Source organism: Mytilus californianus, unplaced genomic scaffold, assembly GCF_021869535.1.
Source record: "Mytilus californianus isolate M0D057914Y unplaced genomic scaffold, xbMytCali1.0.p SCAF_14, whole genome shotgun sequence".
Classification (NCBI taxonomy): Eukaryota; Metazoa; Mollusca; class Bivalvia; order Mytilida; family Mytilidae; genus Mytilus; species Mytilus californianus.
In genome coordinates this window covers 21,535,016-21,555,748 of record NW_026262626.1, presented here as the reverse complement: position 1 = coordinate 21,555,748, position 20,733 = coordinate 21,535,016, and the positions used below count along the sequence as shown (strand labels likewise).

General features: G+C 32.9%; 2 protein-coding genes and 1 long non-coding RNA gene across 4 annotated transcripts in view; 2 read left to right on the top strand and 1 right to left on the bottom strand.

The window, feature by feature from the left end:
- LOC127724376 (protein downstream neighbor of son homolog) overlaps positions 1-1,891 on the bottom strand; it is a 31,575-nt gene extending 29,684 nt beyond the window's left edge. The window contains exon 1 of the mRNA XM_052231332.1: positions 1,547-1,891. Within this exon, the coding sequence (XP_052087292.1) occupies positions 1,547-1,831 (285 nt within the window). The 5' untranslated portion in view covers positions 1,832-1,891. The remainder of the gene's footprint in view (positions 1-1,546) is intronic.
- A 4,555-nt stretch (positions 1,892-6,446) lies between these two features.
- LOC127724379 (uncharacterized) lies at positions 6,447-9,483 on the top strand. Its single transcript, XR_007992466.1, has 2 exons — positions 6,447-6,878; positions 9,109-9,483. It is a non-coding gene; the product is annotated as an uncharacterized LOC127724379 (long non-coding RNA).
- Positions 9,484-12,131: 2,648 nt separating this feature from the next.
- Positions 12,132-20,582, top strand: LOC127724375 (microsomal glutathione S-transferase 3-like). 2 transcript variants are annotated; one of them, XM_052231331.1, is made up of 5 exons: positions 12,132-12,284; positions 14,591-14,652; positions 15,852-15,909; positions 17,589-17,661; positions 19,882-20,582. In XM_052231331.1, exons 1-5 carry the CDS (start codon positions 12,165-12,167, stop codon positions 19,989-19,991), a joined length of 423 nt encoding a protein of 140 aa, XP_052087291.1. In that variant the 5' UTR covers positions 12,132-12,164; the 3' UTR covers positions 19,992-20,582. The 2 variants fall into 2 exon arrangements, with proteins under 2 accessions (XP_052087291.1, XP_052087290.1); XM_052231330.1 differs by lacking the exon at positions 12,132-12,284 and adding an exon at positions 12,315-12,499.
- The last annotated feature ends 151 nt before the right edge of the window (positions 20,583-20,733 follow it).

Sequence of the window (20,733 nt, the reverse complement as noted above, 5' to 3'; positions counted from 1 at the left end):
ACTTTATAATTATGATGTCAAATTTTTTAAATGGTGATGTCAAATTTTACAGGATTTTAAGTAATGGCGGACAAATTTGCATACAAGTGTAAATATGTCTATTGAGTTTCTGGAAGTTCTCGGGAAATTGTAGTACCGTCAAATGTGGGTACAAGTCAAATCCGCACCCATTTAAAGTCAATTCGGCATCCAATAATATTTGATATATAATATATATATAGTTCTAAAAATGTATCAATCAGAGGCGGATTTAGAGGGGGGGGGGGGGGGGGGGGGCCCTTCTGTGGGAAAAATTTGGTTGATTATATAGGGTATCACTGAAGCATGACTGGAGCGGCCCCCCTCTTTGGCAGTCAGTGGGCCCCCACTTATGAAAATTAGTGGATCCACCACTGTAAATGGATATAAGATGATGTGGTATGAGTGCCAATGAGACAACTCTCCATCCAAGTCAAAATTTATAAAAGTAAACCATTATAGGTCAAAGTACGGTCTTCAACACAGAGCCTTGGCTCACACCGAGCCCCAAAAATTACTAGTGTAAAACCATTCAAACGGGAAAACCACTGGTTTTTTCTATATAAAAACGAGAAATGAGAAACACTTATGAAATGATCTTTCTATTTTTAATTATTTTTAAAAATTTTGGGGTTGGATTTTATCATTCGTTACATCATTAAAAATCATCAAGCAGTTAGAATACATAAGTTAATTTTATTGAAGTTTTCTCAACATTCTATGACTGATGGTTTGATTAGTTTTCTTTTCAATTAATTAATTAATAACTTTTATCAATTAAATAATTAACATGTTTGTTGATTTAACTCTATACAGGTAATTATGGATGTTTTTTTTCTTCAAAAACTTAAATAAAAATCAATGAAGCCATTATCAAAGCTGTTGTTTAATCATGAGAAAATTAGAACCAATAAAAGGGAAACTATCACTAATCAAACTCGCATGCACAATAATCAGCAATTACATGTGTAAGGTGGTATTTTAGGAAAGTTTAAACAGCATTAAACTAACAATCATGCAAAATGCTCAACTGGTTAAAACATGCATAACAAATATTTAATACCTTAAATACACATAAAGTTGAATGAAAAAAAATACATACATTTGTACAGAAGCCCCCAATAAATGTTAATAAGTCAATATATCTGGACAACCCCTTCTTTAGTTTAATCTTTTTGCTTAAAATACTAAAAAAAAATATATATTCAAAACATGGGTGCTGAAATGACTACATCGGGTGCTGATTTAACCAGGTGCCAATTTGACTAGGTGCCGATTTGACCAGATGCCGATTTAACAAGGTGCCAATTTGACTAAGAATTCCTCAAATGACAAATGATATCTAGACGACTTTCAAATTCCTACAAATTTGCTTAAGATATTACATCATGTTACATCACAGTAAGAGCTGACTGTTCAAAGATTTCATTAACACCGATTGACTGTGTTTCAACCTGGATAACTCATTCATAACAACTTGAGATTGGTGTATATAAAAATCCTTGAACAGTAAAAGAACGTTTCATACCGATTCATTAAACATTTTAAAGAAAGAAATCTGATCAACTGAATCATTCTGTTGGTCATCATCGACAGACTTCCTTGGTCGTTTAGAGGATGGTTGTGTATCATCTGATGTGTCTTTTGAAAAGGGGTTACGTCTTTTTGGTTGGGAAGACGTGTTTGTCATGTCCCCAAACACTGGACTCGAAAATGAATCATTTGATGGAACTCTTTGCAAGGAAATTCTTTTCTTCTTTCTTATATTTTTCATTATATCTGAAGGTTTTTTCCATTGTGGCGATTCTGCCATTCTAAATAGTAAATATGAAAAAGTGCTCTAGATTCAACAACAATCAGTGAGAAATTGTAATTGGCGCTTTCAAACCGGACATTGAATAAATCTTCTAAATGAAACCAATGACGGATTTGGGTCCATTTTTCTCTTCCTTTATCTGTGTTACTTTCTTTTAGTTAATAATACTTGAATGCCAAAATAGTGTTACCAACATTTTTTCGACTGACCAACATGATCAAAGGATGAACAATTACACACCAGCTAACTCACTATCTTATTTTAATTAGATTTAGTTATTAATTCACTTACACAAGATAAACAATAGTTTGTTTCACAATTAAGTAGCCATATCAATTTTACTCACCAGAAACAGAGATATATGTCTCTGCCAGAAACTTAATTGACCTTAACAATTAAGAACTGAGGGAATTTTCCAGGCTGAAATATTTATTTCCGTTTGATCCAAATACATGATATAAAATAAGAAGATGCGGTATGATGGCCAATAGACAATTATGGAGACCAAAAAACAATTGCCAACGTAGATGTTAGCTGTTGACGATGTGTATAAGTCACGAAATTTCCCTGCTGAATGTTTTTTTTTATCTGATTTTCTGACGTCATGAGTTTCAAACTGAAAAACTTTTTTAACAAGACTTTTAGTTTACGTCTTGAAATCCCCCACCCCCTTTCAGAGAGTCTCAGACTACTATAACACATATCTGAAAAAAGTAGTCTCATCGCCACGGGAAGAATATAGAATGAAGGCTTAACAGGGGTGAAAAAACTAGAGAAAAGGGAAGGGAGAAACGAGAGAAAGGAAATAAAAGAATATAAGGATGATAAAAACTAATTATATTTTTAATACATGATCTAACATAACAAAAAGCCGGTTATGAATATGATCAAACATTATTAGAATCTAATCTAAAGAATCATTTGTCTTTTAATCTGAGAGAACCAAGCAAGGGTATCAGTCCGGTTTGTTGTAAATAAATCAAGACATCTACAAGATATAATATGGAAATGTGGTATGATTCCCGATATGAGACAACTATCCACCAGAAACAAAATTGACGTAGATGCTAGCAACTACAATTCACTGTACGGCCTTCAACAACAAGCAAAATCCGTACCACATAGCAGAAACCGTAATGCCCCGACATGACAAAATGTAAAACAAGTCGAACGAGAAAACCAACAGCCTATAGTTTGTGCACACATCAACAAACGCATTCAAAAACAAATAAAATGTACAGCAACAAACGACAACCACTGAATTGCAGGCTCCGTATTTGGGACAAACACATACAAAATGAGTTGGGGCTAAACATGTTTACGGGCGCCCAACCCTCCCATAATATGGGACAGCGATGTAACAGCAAAAAATAAGAACAAACTATATTAAATTAGTTGGAAGGGGCTTGACTCAACAGATCGATACAAAGCACAAAAACAACTAACAAAAACACTGAAGAGAAAAAGACTTCGCAGTTACTGAAAATTATTTCAAATCCAATAACAACTAATAAACAAACGCGTAAAGGGTGCCGCTAAACCCTGTGTTTCGCCTGCGATTGCTGATGAGTAATGTCAATGGAAAATATTAATTATATTGTAAAAAGTAAGTCCAATTATCAGTAAAATACACAGATTTTTTTTTTTGTTAATCAAACTTTCTTTCTTCATATGCCATTTCTTGATATTGAAGATTATAATAATAAATATTTATTTTATTATAGTGTCACATATTGATTGACAAATATTTACATATCACAGTATTCAACAAAACAATCAATACCCAGTCATAAATTTGGCTTATGAGACACTTAACACATGCTATGTACATATCAATATAGTTTCACAGTTAAATTCATAAAATTATCATCAAAAAAAGTTTAAACATTTTTTATGCATTTAAAAGCATATACATTTTGAGCAGAAAAAAAATAATTATCTGAAATGAATGTTGTTTAAAAAGTTTAAAAATAAATAAAAAAGAATAAAAAAAATATATATTTTAACATATATAAACAATTTGCATATTTAATATTATCCTAAAATTAATCACAGTGACTTTAAAATCATAAAATAGCCTCTTACTAATAGTGTGTTATAAGTAATAATTAAGAAAATAATTTTCGTCTCATAAAACTCTTGTGTAAACATTTGCTTAGACATTTTTGAATATCGGAACATTTCATTATTTCAACAAGCTTAACATCATCATTTAACATTGAGAAATTGTCAATATATTGTGAACATTCGAAGAACAATTCAAACCTAATGTCATCATATAAGGAGCAATTTAAAAGAAAATGTTTTTCAGATTCAACACTATTTAAGGAACAAAATTTACAAAGTCTATTTTCTAGTGCTGTAGGCGGCCTGGTGTACCTGCTATATATGCATAGTTTCTGCATGTCCAAGTTTCATAACAATCCATAAAGGTTAACAAATTTTTCATGTCAAAATAATTTAACTTCATATGGTCTGTAAATGTTAATTGCAAAACACAAAAAAAATACATCTATCAGTAAAATAACATGAATAATGAAAAATTATTATTTCCTAAATGCAGATGCCGTCAACGCCGAACCGCCGGGCATAAACCATGTAAATGTCGCTGGCTTGATAAAAATTATGCGTTCAAGACAAAATATAATCAGAACAGTCTGGAAAGACCGTGTGCGATGCCAAAATATAATCTAACCTAAGTATCGACAGGATGAAGAACCGTTTGTGTTAATAACAGAGTAGCAATAACATTATGAATGGAAATAGGGAATGTGTCAAAGAAACAACAACCAGACCAAAGAGCAGAAAACAGCCGAAGGCCAACAATGGGTCTTCAACACAGCGAGAAAATCCCGCACCCGGAGGCGGACACATGCAGCGAACGAGTCGGGACAGTTAAACACCGTTAGATAAGATACCGAAGAAAGGAGTCCATCCCCTAAGCGCCTCAAGTTTACGTTCATTGAAATCTAAAACGTCACCACAAAAGCGGACACATGCAGCGAACGAGTCGGGACAGTTAAACACCGTTAGATAAGATACAGAAAAAAGGAGTCCATCCCCTAAGCGCCTCAAGTTTACCGTGCGTTCATTGAAATCTAAAACGTCACCACAAAAGCGGACACATGCAGCGAACGAGTCGGGACAGTTAAACACCGTTAGATAAGATACAGAAAAAAGGAGTCCATCCCCTAAGCGCCTCAAGTTTACGTTCATTGAAATCTAAAACGTCACCACAAAAGCGGACACATGCAGCGAACGAGTCGGGATAGTTAAACACCGTTAGTTGAAACCAAAGGAACAGTACCGTCTAAAAAAAAAGAAATTAACAATAGGGAAAAAATGGCCCTTTTTGTCGTAAATTTTTGTAAAAGAGTTTCCTGTGTGAAACTGAAATATCTTAATCTAGGAAATGTCAGTAATTTCTGTTTATATTAGACTTATTTGAAGTAAGTTCCCTCTTTGTTAAATTTTGGTAGTTTATTTAGAGAATTCTTGATTATTTAACGAAAAACATCATCATTGTAACGATTAAATATGAATACCCATAGGTGGATCCAGGGGGGGGGGGGGGGCTGAGGGGCCCGCACTACTGTAACAACAGCCCATGAAAAGGCCGTGAAATGTCTGTGAAATATCACAGGGCCGTGAAAACCCCGTGAAAATACCCCATAGCCAGAAATTAGTAGTACTTTTGCTAATTAATATTCATAATATGTAAATGAGAATTGTACCACGTGATAATAGTTTGAACTGGACTGGCTTGATATCATTAAAATCTTTAAAACACGGATATTATAAGTTGCCCGTCACAGAGTCCTTGTTTATAATCACTCTGATATTTCCGTAAAGTTGTCAGGCGGTCAAAATCAAAACAATGAACGCGAATTTAGTGAATTTTTCGTGTTTTCGTGAGTTTATTCTTCTTAAAATAGGGGCATTTTAACTTGACGTGGGAACCTAGAGTTCAACGACTACACATTCAAGGTTTGGACTTGCTTATTCTTTGGACATTCAAGTTTCAAGTTTCATCCCGGCAACCTGTTTTTGTAATGACCTTGTTAGCCAATTTTCAACACGAAGTTTGCAAATTTGACGTTTCAGCCATTTTAGCCTGTATTTTATACTGCAATGTTAAAAGCCTCTCGCTTCGATTTTTAAAATAGCTCAGGAACCTTGATTTTTGCAACGACAGTCATTATGATTCGTTTAAATGGTGTATATTGTTGTGTATATTTATTTTCTGTCCCGGCAACCTGTCTATCACTTTAATTAAAGTTAAAACAGACATTTTTTTCAAAACTCCCTATCATTTTAATATAATTTCCGAGACCCGTATCCGATTTCTTTAGTATAATATTCAAATAAGCAAAGTGGCGTTGATTTCTGGATATGCCGTGACTTTTGTAAAAAAAATATTTCTAAAGGCCGTGAAAAATATTTGATGTTAGAAAAAGGCCGTGAAATTTCAATATCCCGTGAAAAGGCCGTGATAACTTGTCCTTTCATGCTTAATAAAAAATATCACAGCCTTTTCACTGGTTGTTGAAACCAGTGAAAAGGCCGTGATATTTTTTCCTGTCAATTTTTTCTTATCCTAATTCAAATTTAAAACATCCCATGTGATTATTGTAATATGGTCTAATTATTTCCACTCACATTTTTCTAAATATCCTATAAACTTTTCATTATAAATATATGTCTGTTTAAATATTATTATATGCAATACTACTGTACAGGACTGACTTTTAGATGGAACCATTCATTGTTATAATTAATGACTTTGTGCCAATAAATATTTTGTATTTAAAGAAAAGTATTTTGCTTCTCGTCTGTACATTATTATAAACAATGTAAACATTAATTTTAATTGGAACCGAAACATGTAAAAACGAGAACTTCCCGGAATATCAGACCGTATCCGGATTCGTGTTTCTTTTAGAGTAATTGTAACATTTCCGCACTTAGGTTGGAAATTTGAAAGACGCCAAAGGTCGATTAATATTTACTTTATAGATGCAAGACGAGTGACAGCAAGTTTGAGGTAAGTTAAGTTATTAATATTTTATTCTTGTATGCATCATATCACCAAAATGTTGATGACGTTTGTGAGCATTTCCTGGAATCCATTGAACTGATTTTGACTGAATTTGCAGGAATCCGGGTCCGTTCGCGCCCAATCACGTTCGCCCCCATGCACATTCGCCCCCTTTTCACTTTCGCACCCAAAGTCCGTTCGCACCCTACACGTTCGCGCCCAATTTTTATTGGTTTTGTGTTTAATAATTTGTAAACGAGTTTTGGTAAGTGTATTGCTATAAATATATATTTTTTCATTGTTTCTTAATAAAGTGAGATTCTGACAAGGTTTTTTTGGTATTGCTATAAACATTTTTTTTTCATTGTTTTTAAATAAAGTGAGATTCTGACGACCAGTATTTTATTTTTGTGTTGAATAATTTTTAATCATGTTTTGGTTTGTGTATTGTTATAAATATTTTTTTTTCATTGTTTCTAGTAAATAAAGTGCAAATCTGACAATGTTATTTTGGTGTTAAATAAATGGTAAGCATGGTAAGTCTATCGCTATAAATAATATTTTTTTTCATCTAAATATAGTGAGATTCTGACAACGTGTTTTTTTATGTGTTGAATAATTCGTAATCATGTTTTGGATAGTGTATAGCTATAAATATTTCTTTTTCATTGTTTATGAATAAAGTGAGATTCTGACACACATGAGATCAAATGAGCCAAGCTGTTAAAAACAATTATCTTTCGTGTCTTTTACTTAAAATCTTCAAAGTTTTACTCATACCAAGCTAAATATATGCAGTATTTTCATCAAAGCAAGTTAAAACAACCATGACAACAATCATGATTTTTAAACACTCAACAATAACACCAAATTAGGCTGTGTATAAATACCAATTAGCAGTAATCATACATAATTAACATTTAATAATTAATCATCAAATCAATTTAAAACAATATTTCATTTAAAAATTCCCGAATTTTTATTTATGAAAATAAAAATATTTTGATATATACATCTATAAAACATCTAAAAATTTATCAGGTTTTTGAATAAAAAAAAAGGGGTGAACGTGTAGGGTGCGAACGGACCTAGGGGGCGAACGTGTGGGGTGCGAACGTGTAGGGTGCGAACGTGTATTGGGCGCGAACGGACCCGATACCAATTTGCAGAAACCGCGCAAACATGCATGTGATATATTCACTTATATTTGAGTCTGTTGCACTTGATTCCTTTAATCATTTCGGTTAATGTTTTCTAAGACTTACCGGATCCTTTAAATACGATTACGGTTTTGTTTTGTTTATGTATTTGGGGAAAAAAGGGGGGTCCTTTTCCCCCCACACTGGCCACAAAAAAAAATGACATTTATGTACAGTACACTACGTAGACATAGACATATATAATTGGAAATGATTATAATAGCAATAAGTATCTCTGAAATGGAGTTCACTCTGATAATCAGAGGCGTAACCCCCTTTGAATGTGTCAGGAGCTATTTAAGTATTTTCTGACTTGGCCGTCGCTACAGAGTTCAAAAAGGATTAATCAGAGGCATAGCAGGGAAAGTATTTAATATTTGTACGGCAAAATGTCCTTTCTAGAAGGGTTTGTGCCATATCATAAGAATAATTGGTATGGCAATGAGGTGTTTAAAAAATAATTGGTATGGCGAACGTGCCTGCAGTAAAAGTTGCTACGCCCCTGGCCCCCTGTAAAATAAATAGCTGTGACTCATTACAGCCACTTAGTCTAGACAAGTTTGGCTTTAGCCATACATATTATTACTTCAAAGAAACATTTAAATTTAATAGTCTGTCTTAAAAGTGTCTTTAGTCTTTAAAAAAATCTCAAAAAAATAAATAATACAAAACAATAAGTTAACAATACAGAACTTCGTTAACTAATGATGCCATATATATTGGATAGGGGGCAGATTTTCTGGAAAATGGTATGAAAATATGGGAAAACCTATGCATGTTTCCAAGTGGCTGTTCTGTTTCAATGATGTTTTTTAGTATTTTTCATACCATTTTCACCTCCAGTAGGAAAATCTGCCCCCTATTCAATATGGGGGTCATTAACCGTGAAGTCCTGTATTGCATGGAATAATATTGTAGCTGTTTTAAGTACATGTATGTACATAAATGCCAAAAATTATTTTGAATATATAAATAGTTTTTTTATATACATGTATAATATATGTAATCACATGGTAATGTTTCTTTATTTATTCTAGGAATGAAGAGCAAAAGGATATAGCAGTCTTTATATAAAATAGTTCAGGAATCCAGTTGGATAGAAGAGCTTTTCAGTTAAAAGTATTTCCTGGGAATTAACAGGAACTTCTATAAATGTTTTTCTGGAATAGTTATTCAAAGGGGCATTGAAGTGAAGGATTACATTAGACAAATATTGCTGAAGTGGTAAATTCAGACCCAAGAGATGTACAAAATTTCTACAATACATGTTACAGCTGACTTTAGCTACTTAATCACACTGACATTTGTGTGCTTTTATGTTTTCTTTACATAATTACTACAGTTCTATTAAAATTAATATTTTTATTCTTTGTCACAATTATTACTAAAAAAAATACAGCATTTTAATATGGTTTTTCATAGTCTCACTTGCATTGTACTTAAATAAGTTGTCTGTAGATGTTTACACTAGGTTTTCAGGCATTTCACTTCACTTGATTGAACATGTTGAAACAGCATTTAAATTTTTTGTTAAATTATGGCCTGAAAAATACATTTAACATTTTACAGGAGTTTTCACAATCAGTGAATGGCTGTTTATCACAGTAGTACATGTACATTTCACGGTCTTTTCACAATGGGCACATAATTTATCTCAACTATTTCACGGTGTACATTTTTGTTTTCACAGGGTTTCTACTGTCTCTTTACCCAAGTTTTCAGTTGGCACCTTTTCACAACAAATAAAGGCATATACTGTATTATATCTACATTTCACGGTCTTTTCACAATGGGCACATAATGCATTATCACGACTTTTTCACGGTGTACATTTTTTTTTTTTCACAGGGTTTCTAAGGTCTTTTCACCCAAGTTTTCAGGTGGCACCTCTTCACGGCCTTTTCACAAACTTTTCACGACAGTTTTTCCACGGCATTGTCACGGATAAGTTTCACGGCCCACCGTAAATTAACCGTGACAAACACTGTAAAAATCACCAGCATTTTTACGGACATTTTCACGGCCAATCTACGGGGCATTGTTCCAGTAGTGCCGGGCAACCCCTTTTGTGGGAAAAATTTGGTTGATTATATAGGGAATCACTGAAGCATGACTGGAGCCCCCCCCCCTATGTAAAGTTCTGGATCCGCCACTGATATTACCTTCAACCTGTCGACAAATTGTATTGCCGGTAACGTACATAGATGTTGACAAGGAGAAAATATGTATACAGCTTTAATCATCGCACTTTCGTACACGTTAGTATATCTATAGCATGTTAACATTTTCATTACGGAAGAAAGCTTTATATGAGTTGCAACAAATACATTTACAATCGGATTTTCCAATGTACTAATAGTATTCAATTAAATATGAAAACTTTTGATTTGGAAGTGTAGTGTTGAGAGTCAGGCGAAAATTCTAAACTAACAACCGAATTGAAAGGATCATCAAAAGCAAGTCAGGGGCCGAGTCCTCAGTGGCCGAGTGGTCTAAGTAGTCGAACTACTGTATCACTAGCCTGTCAACACCAAGGTTGTTAGTTCGAATCCTGTACGGGGCATGTGCACTCGACTCCAATCTTTAATTTACTAGGATTGCCAGTTTTCCTAACGAAGGTCGGTGGTTCTCTCCGGGCACTCCGTCTTCCTCCACCAATAAAAATTGACCGCCACGAAATAGCACAATAGTGAACCACCAATTAATCAATCAATCAAAAGCAAGTCTTGTATCTATTAAACATCTAAAGATTTTTTTACTCTCTAAAAATAATTGATACCGTTATTTTCATATGCTTTATTACAAAAGTTAATGGAAAGTTATTTGAAACTACTAGTATTAACGGCAGCTGTAAGGTAAGTTGTAGAACACTTCTTAGTAGTATCATGCAGAGGCTGAGATAAAACGATATTTGACGTTTTTCTTTGGTGTAATTTTTGTAATTAAATTAATGTACTGAATGGGCCTTCAAATGTTCAGAGGCGGAAATACACGGAGTTGTGGTAATAATGTGATTGTTTAATTAGTATTTGACTCTGTGGTGGACACGGACCTAAATGAGAAGAATTTATAACTTCATTCTTGAAGAACTTCTGTATAGTTAGTATTGACGGTTAAACTTTGTGTTTCCTAAATGTTGAAGTACAATGAAAATCAAACTTCAGTTTTTGGGAGCGGCATAAATGCTTCTGTGTTCGTTAAAAAAATTCCCATCTCGTGTTTCCCTCATATTGTATACCACAAAGGCTTCGGCATGTTTGGTTTGGTTCGGGTTACAATTAAGATAAATTGGTCTTTACTTAGTGAGGGTTTTAAAGTAATCATCACCGTGGAAATTTGAGAGCGAAAAAGTTCTTCCACTCAGTGTTGACTTTATAGTATTTTAACTGAAAAATGAACTTTTTTTAAGAAGATTTATGTTTCTGATGGGAGATAAGAGAAGAGGGTGGGAGAAAGCCTCGGGAGACGAGGGCCACGCGGGAGAAGCGGGGAGAACTTATATGACGGCTGTCCTCCATCTCGTCTCTGACGGAATATAGAAATAGTACACATTGAAGGATGTTGAAATAAAGAAAACTTTGTCGCATTTTATTCCATTGTTACAATATTACAAAACATATTTCCGTCTGCATACCCTAAGTGAGGGCAGTAATGCCCTTTACCGTCAGGCGTCAAACTGCCATTTTCGGCTACCGTTAGCGTCATATTGGTTAAAATTTTACCGTGATTCGTCAAAATATTCTTGTCGTGATTCGTCAAAATATTCTTGTCGTGATTCGTCAGAGGTCTCAAATAATTACCGTTACCGTTATTTTTGGAAAAAATTTAACGTGATTCGTCAAAATCTATCGATTTTTTTAACGTCTAAAAGAAAGTGTACATTTTATCGTCATGCAGCAAAAATTACCGTTAACGTCATTTGGCAAGATTTTTTACCGTTATTCGTCATGAAGGTACCCCCATTACCAGCTGATTACGACCCTCCTAAGTAGATCCAATGTATAAATTCCGGAAAAAAGTCATGATTACGCGGACTATTTGTTCTAACAATTATAATCATGTTTACTTTCGGTTTTACCTGAACAGGTAAATTATGTTAGTTGACATTTCGCCAGATTTTGGATATGTTATTTTAGTCGCATCATCAACATATTTTTTAATGAATTGGCTAGAAATGAGAACCCTTTTAGCACGCTCCGAATACGGAGTTCCGGTAAGTCTACCCTTTCAACCTTGACCTTTCTGTTGTATACATGTTCAAGATTTAGAACGTCGAGTCAGCATAACTCGATACAGGAAATCATGGCAGTTACTTTCACACTTCCCTCAGATTTCGGATATGTTATCCTTACATCTATTGCTTCTATTTTTGTTTTGATGTGGAAGGGTTTTCAGGTCGGTAAAGCAAGGACAAAGTATGAAGTGCCGGTAAGTTGATACAAACTTTCTGTTTGACCTAATCGAGAACCGCCCATTAAGGTTCATCAAAAGGAATTGAAAAATATGGCCGTGTTTACACCATAAAATCTACTATGAGTACAGACAAACTGATGCATCTAGGAAAGATTAAAGGCATGGCAGTACCTAGATATGCAAGGGTCGTTTTCAAAACCCGTCCATATTTTAGATAGAAATTGAGAAAATATTTTTATCAATTTTTATCAATTTTAAGGTTCATCAAAAGGAATTGAAAAATATGGAGGTATTTACACCACAAAATCTACTATGAGTACAGGCAAGCTGATGCAACTAGGAAATTTTTAAGACATGACAGGACCTAGTTATATCATGTATATAAAAGTTATATGTAGTCTATGTTTCAGAAAATTAAAAACTTATTCTGGATTTTGGTGTGCATTTTTTTCCAGTCTGCAGAAGATCATAGCCAAAAAAACCAAACACATGAGTTTCATTTGATACGGTCCACTCAGTTTTACACAGTTTATTTAATCACCTACTGTTTTTAGATGTCTATTGTCCATTTAGATCAATAAAATTGAGAATGGAATTATATGTACTCACAACATTTATTATAATTATGACAGGAGCTTCTCAAACCTCTTTCCCAACTTAGTTTATTTTGGCACCTTCTGCAGGAATGAAAAAAAATGAATAGCAAAATCCAGAAAAATTTATAATTTTCTGGAACATCAAATGTATTTAAAATTTAATTAAGTATCTAGTTCCTGCCATGCCTTTAAACTTTTCCAGGTGCACAGGTTTGTCTGTACTCAGAGTAAAACTTGTGGTGTAAATATGACCATATTAGCCAAAAGATTATGATGAACTTAATGTGACAAAAAATCTTGCTGTTGCTGCATTGCAATGAGACATTTAGTCAATCTGTAAAATACACTTATTTTACGCAAGCTAAACAAAATATGTACAAAAAACAAATAATTGATCAATTTGATCCCTAAACATGCATGTGTCTGCTGTAAAATATTAAAACATATACTCTTAAAATCATGAAACATGCAGAGAAAAATAACATTATATACTCTCTCCAACATGGCTTCATTAGTAAAAGTCACCATATGAAACACAGCTCCTTAAATGTAATAGCACTAAAAAAAAACTGGAAAACAGAACCAAAAGGATATGTTAATTCTATAGACTTCTCCAAAGCATTTGGCAAGGTGTCCTACAGTCTACTCCAATATAAAGTACACAATTGTATCAGAAGCAAGAAAAACAGGTTGATCAAGGAATTTCTCGCATTTAGAACACAAGTAAAAGAGGTCGAAGTCAAAACATCTGACAAAGTGAAAGTATATGGGATTTCACTCAAAAGTGTATATAACAATTTCCTCAACAATGATTTTAATAAACTTCAAGAAGACCTAGACAAACTGAAAACGGGGAGAACTTTGGAAAATGGAGTTTCATCCTGATAAATGCAGTGCTTTCACAGTTCCCTCCCTTTCCACCCCCCAAAAAAATAAATCAATCAAGTCAGAATACAAGCTTCACGGCCCATACTCTGAAACATGAAACCAACTAAATACCAGGGCTACACCATTACAAACTATCTAGGTTGTGGAAAATGTATAAATAACATCATAGGAACTTTGGTTTCCTACACTGAAATTCCTTGTTCCAAATCCAAGAGCATGCTTAACGTAAGACCTCACATAGAAAATACAATGACAGTATTGGACCTGTATCAGCAAAAACCTCTTAGACAAAACAGGAAAAGTACAACGATAAACCACACTTGACATAACCAGACAATAAAGAAATTAGATTCAGTGTCAGCAACATGATCAATGAATTAGGATGGAAAAGCTTACAAACAAGACATAAAGAGGCATACACCAATGTATAATATATTCATGATATTTGTCTATGTTGAATATCATACATTTTGTCATTCATTTAAATTGACCCCAATGTTTTTTGCATGTCTTTGAGAGTTGCTGCCCCACTGAAGTATACATCACATTCTTTCATTCATATTACTTATACATTGTAAGATATCTTGTTTTTTTTAAAATTGATATATATATTTTTTTACAGTATCCAAAGATGTACAGCGATGACGATAGATTCAACTGTGTACAGAGAGCTCACCAAAATACGTAAGTTGGCAAAGATTTGAAATGATTTTCAATATTCATATTATAATTATACTGCTTTTTGGTTCAGAATGGACAAAGCAGTCGCTGTCAAAGAAGTAAGTGGCCAATTTACCCTGCATTTTATTTGTCTCATCACAGGTCAGTTTAGACCTCATTGTACAAAGATGTGATAATGATAATAAAGTTTTGAAACCTACTGTGATTTGAATATCAACATGGGCAAAGAATTTAAATACCAGTAATATACATGTACATGTACATGTATTTTAAAAATAGATTTCAACAATTTTACATGTACATAAATGTAAAAAGAACAACAGGAACCAACATTATTTTGGACAGTACAACACCAACACCCACCTTTTATTAGTGCATGCATTTATTATTCCGATTTTTCAATATTGAACAAAAATGTGAGTTTAATTATTGTGATTTAGAAAAAATGTGCATACAGATCTATGATTCAGTTATCAGAATGCAAGTTCTTATTATTGCGATACTCAACCATGTCAACCAGTCACAATTTCAAAAATTTATAAAATCCTTTCAAAAAATAATTTCTGAATTTACAGTATACGGTTTATTGAAAGTGTTACTTGTTAAGAATGTTCGCTACTCTGTTTCAAAATAATAAACTTTTTAAAAGACTGTTATAAATTGATAGTATATAAATAAAGGAACTACAAAAGCAAATAAAAATGAAGGGTCTGTGTGCTTGTTTTCGAGATATAAGCCATTGAAAATTTGGCAGGAAATAATTCTCTCTAGATTTTTCATACATTTAACATTGGCACCTTTTTTCTGTCTAAAAGTATGAAAAAATAACAAGGATTTAATAAGATTTTCAAAGATGGCATTTTAAACTATATTTAATCAAATTATAAAAAGAAAAATAGGGGTTAGTGGGCAATTTTTTTTAATGGCACTACATGGATAAAACCAGAGGATTTCGAATATCTGACAAAAAATCAAAAACAAGAGGAGCGAACATCCTTAAGATACATATTTATATTGTAAAGTATGTCATACATACATGTAACATGCATATTAACCTTGTTATTACTAACTGTTTTACTTAAAGTGTTATTTGTAAAAGTACATTTTTGATCAGTGATGTAAGGTATGTCATACAAAACATCATTTAACTTTATTTTATGTTTGCTATCATTCATTTCTAAAAGAATTTTTTTTCATTACAGGCTAGAAAACTATCCACAATTTCTGATCTTGTTAATATTTGGAGGTCTGACATTTCCAGTAAGTAATCATTTGCCTTAAACAATGTTAAACAACAATTAACAAATAGCTACAAAATTTGAAAAGTTCTATTAATAAATAGGTATTGATATGCTTCCCATCTGATTATTAAATTGTACATGATATTTTTACTTGATATTCTTCGAACTTATTATTAAATGGTATTGCCATGCTTCCTATCTGATAATAAAATGGTATTGCCATGCTTCCCATCTGATTATTAAAATGTACATGATATTTAATTGGTATTCTTCAAACTTGGTATTGCCATGCTTCCCACCTTAAAAATATTACATGCACTTATCTTTTCAGATAACTAGATATCATTCTTTGATTTAGTGCATGCCCAAAGATTTTACCAAAGCTTAGGTTTCTAGTAGTTCATATATATCCCCTTTTTAGTTGTTTTTTATTTTTACAGCTCTCTAGTGCTCGTTGCTTTAGATTTGTTTTGTTTGCTTTTTGTTTGCTTTTGCTTTTATGTCCTATGATGATAGTAGTCATGGTAGTGGAGCATTATGTTTCAGGTCTGTGCATCCTGTCCATCCATTCATACATTCATACTGTATCAGGTTAAAGTTTTTGGTCAAGGTAGTTTTAATACTGTGAAATTGTATTCACATCAACTTGACATTTAATACACATGTTCATTATGGTTTTAACATTTGAAATTGTATGCAAAATTACCGTTTTGATGCCAATTTTATGGTTCACTGAACATAGAAATTTGATTGTGTTAAACTAATACATTACCAGATTAAAGTTTTTGGTTAAGAATCTTTGTCCATGAATTTAGGGTGACGTCAACTTGAAACTTGGTATACCATGTACAAATGCTTTCACTATGATATGAACTTTTTAAATTATATGCAATTTTGCCCCTTGATTTCAGGGTTCACTGAACAAAGAAACTGATAGATCAAGCTATGAACACATTGCATGTTGTCCAGCTTCAGGTTTAAGTTTTTGGTCAAGGTAGTTTTTGATGAAGTTGAAGTCCAATCAACTTGAAACTTAGTACACGTTCCCTATGATATGATCTTTCTAATTTTAATGCCAAATTAGAGTTTTGACCCCAATTTCACGGTCCACTGAACATAGAAAATGATAGTGTGAGTGGGCATCTGTGTACTATGGACACATTCTTGTTTTTTTCTAATTTTTTCAAGTGTTCTGTATCTTCTTCATATCAGGATGTGATTCCTTTGTCATGTTTGTTAAGTTTAATTGCATCCCTAGGGTTCCCACATTACCTTTACATAGGGGGGAAAAGTGGAGTTTTATATATCAGGTGTTCTAAACCTGGGAAGATACTTAAAATTCATTTTGCCAAAAATCCTAATAATAGCCTTGAATTTCTGACATTTGGTAAAATGTACAAATGTAGCAAGTTTTAAAATTTGAGTTATTTCCCTTTTTCTAATGCCAACTCTTCAGCGGGTTTAAGCTCTGAAGTTACAACTAGGATAGCTTGATCAAAAGTTTTAAGTCAAAATAGCTAATAGGTTTTCATCTATAGAATCTATGTCTTCTGATATGGATGAAATTTATTTATGCGAAAAAGAGTAGAAACTGTATAAATGTTACATCAGCTAAATGTATTTTACATACCTAAAACAGGTGTTTTTTCATTAAAGATTTGCTCAATTCACAATTTAATGATTTACATATACTTTCAGAAATTATCAGCTGCAGCAGGAATGGTTTGGATTGTTGGACGTGTTTTCTATGCATTGGGATACTATAGCGGAGGTAACAAATTGGCATAATTTAGTTTACTATCACTTTTATGTGTTAAAAGTTCTTTTGAAATTTCATATCTAATTATATATAATTAACATTTAACATAATTAAGGGCCTGGATTGGGAAGCCATTAGGAGGTTCTTCATTTCAATAGTCCTAATTTTTAGGCCATCGATCTTTTCCTATTCTTAAATGTTTATGCCCATTATTCTGCATTCTTGATACTTTATCTCCCCATTATTTTGCATTCTTGATACTTTATCTTCTGATTATTCTGCATTCTTGATACTTTTTCTCCCCATTGATCTGCATTCTTGATACTTTATCTCCCCATTATTCTGCATTCTTGATACTTTATCTCCCCATTATTCTGCATTCTTGATACTTTATCTCCCCATTATTCTGCATTCTTGATACTTTATCTCCCCATTATTCTGCATTCTTGATACTTTTTCTCCAATTATTCTGCATTCTTGATACTTTATCTCCCCATTATTCCGCATTTTTGATACTTTATCTCCCCATTATTCTGCATTCTTGATACTTTATCTCCCCATTATTCTGCATTCTTGATACTTTATCTCACCATTATTCTGCATTCTTGATACTTTATCTCCCCATTATTCTGCATTCTTGATACTTTATCTCCCCATTATTCTGCATTCTTGATACTTTATCTCCCCATTGGTCTGCATTCTTGATACTTTATCTCCCCGTTATTCTGCATTCTTGATACTTTATCTCCCCATTATTCTGCATTCTTGATACTTTATCTCACCATTATTCTCATGATTCTTTATTCTTCATATTATTTTGTCTATTATTGTCTATTCTGTCAACCCCCCTTTTTTTTGACAATCAATGCATTTGAATGGGGACATATAGTTGGAACCCCCCCTTTATCCTGGGTTGGGAACCCCCCTTTTAAAAATGGCTGGATCCGCCCCTGTTTAATATAAAAATGAGGAGATGTTGCATGATCGCCAATGAGATAACTCTCCACCAGAGTTAAAATGAAGTGGTAGTATAGTAAGCAATAATAGGTCAACATTCAGCCTTCGACAATGAGATATATACACACAACTTATAGTCATCTTTAAAAGGCCCTGGTATGAAAAATGCGAAACAATTCAAACAAGAAAACTAAATATCTTATTTATAACAAAACAATTTACCATAAACAAATATGACAGACATGAACCAACAACAATCACTGTACTACAAGCTCCTGACTTTGGACATGTTAAACAAATTTATGTTGGTTTAGTATGTCCAGTTACTCTATTATTACAAAAACATAAAGTGCTAAATGACATTTTGATATAAGGGAAATGTGTGAATTGTAATGAAATATAATGAATGTGTATTAAACTCTTTATCTTAATAATTAGATTTAAGTTTTTATACCCCACCTACGATAGTAGTAGGGGCATTATGTTTTCTGGTCTCTGCGTCCATACATTCGTCCGTCCGTCTGTCTGTCCTGCTTCAGGTTAAAGTGTTTGGTCAAGGTCGTTTTTGATGAAGTTGAAGTCCAATCAACTTGAAACTTAGTACACATGTTCCCTATGATATGATCTTTCTAATTTTAAAGCCAAATTAGAGTTTTGACCCCAATTTCACGGTCCACTGAACATAGAAAATGATATTGCTAGTGGGGCATCCGTGTACTATGGACACATTCTTGTTTATCATGTTTAAACAAATTTTGTATTTTAACCCTGGAAGTGTGAGTGAAAAACATTCAGAGGGAAATAGGCCATTCCTCTTTAAGCAATTGTCAATCAGTCTGTGTGTCAGCAGTATATTATAATCCTCTTCATATTTTCTCTTCTTTTTGCTTTGTGAAAACAATGAGCAGAATATTTTTACATCCCCGCTGTAGGCAACGTGGGCATTTAGGGTTATCCTTGACTGTCCTTCCTTCTGTCTTTCCGGTCATCCGTCCCATTTTCGTTTCTGCAAGCTAACTTACGTTTGCCTCATGCAAATTTATGAAACTCATACACAATGCTAAGAACCAAAACTAGCAGACAGAGTTCGAATTTGGGCAGTGAGGCACTGACCGTTCTAGAGGTATGCCCATTTTTAACTTGGAAAAATGCAAAGCTTGAGGGGGGGTATTCGTATCCTCAGACACATTCTTCTTTTATTCATTTTAGTTATGTTTCATACTTGTTGAGCTTTATGAGCTTTCAGTGCTTAATTGATTTTTTTTTGTTTTTCAGATCCAAAGAAAAGAATGAGAGGAGCTTTTGCGTATATTGGTCTCTTAGCGCTCTTGGTCTTTTCCATCATTACAGCATTGAAAATGCTTGGATTTGTCAATTTTGTTTAAACAACATGAATAATCAATGCTATGAATTTGTAGTACTTCAAGTTCTTTACATTTGTAATACATTGAATTCTATACATTTGTATAAATACATTGAATTCTACACATTTGTATAACAATGTATAAATGCATTGAATTCTATACATTTGTAATACATTGAATTCTATACATTTGTATAATACATTGAATTCTATACATTTGTAATACATTGAATACTATATACATTTGTATAAATACATTGAATTCTATACATTTGTAATACATTGAATTCTATACATTTGTAATACATTGAATTCTATACGTTTTTAATACATTGAGTTCTATACATTTGTAAAACAAAAGTCCCATACATATTACAATACACATCAGTAGTGCAATTATGTATATATGTGTACCATAACTCAGAAACATTTTAGATTTATTTACATTACTATGTATCATAACTTTTCATGACAGTACGGTGCGATGTAATGTATTTATTTTTTCATAAAAGTAATAAATGTGCAAGTTTGCAATTTATGTGTATTTTTCAACATCCATATGTATGTATATATGTATATGTCTAACATGTTGAACAATAAAAGATTACTTAAATTTTTGTCTCTTTGGTTGATAGTAAGTAAAATGTGTAAGTGCTCTAGTTTGGTTAATTTACCTAACTAATTTTACCTGATCCTGTATGACTAAATGTAATTTTGGTGAAAACCTATCAAAGGCAGATATATAGTCATACAAAATTGAAAAA

Bases quoted from the DNA above. Each gene is read 5' to 3' on its own strand.
- LOC127724375 (XM_052231330.1), top strand. From the start codon at position 12,374: ATGGCAGTTACTTTCACACTTCCCTCAGATTTCGGATATGTTATCCTT. The intron at 15,910-17,588 runs GTAAGTAATCAT...ATATACTTTCAG, and splicing joins TTGGAGGTCTGACATTTCCA to AAATTATCAGCTGCAGCAGG. The intron at 17,662-19,881 runs GTAACAAATTGG...TTTGTTTTTCAG, and splicing joins ATTGGGATACTATAGCGGAG to ATCCAAAGAAAAGAATGAGA.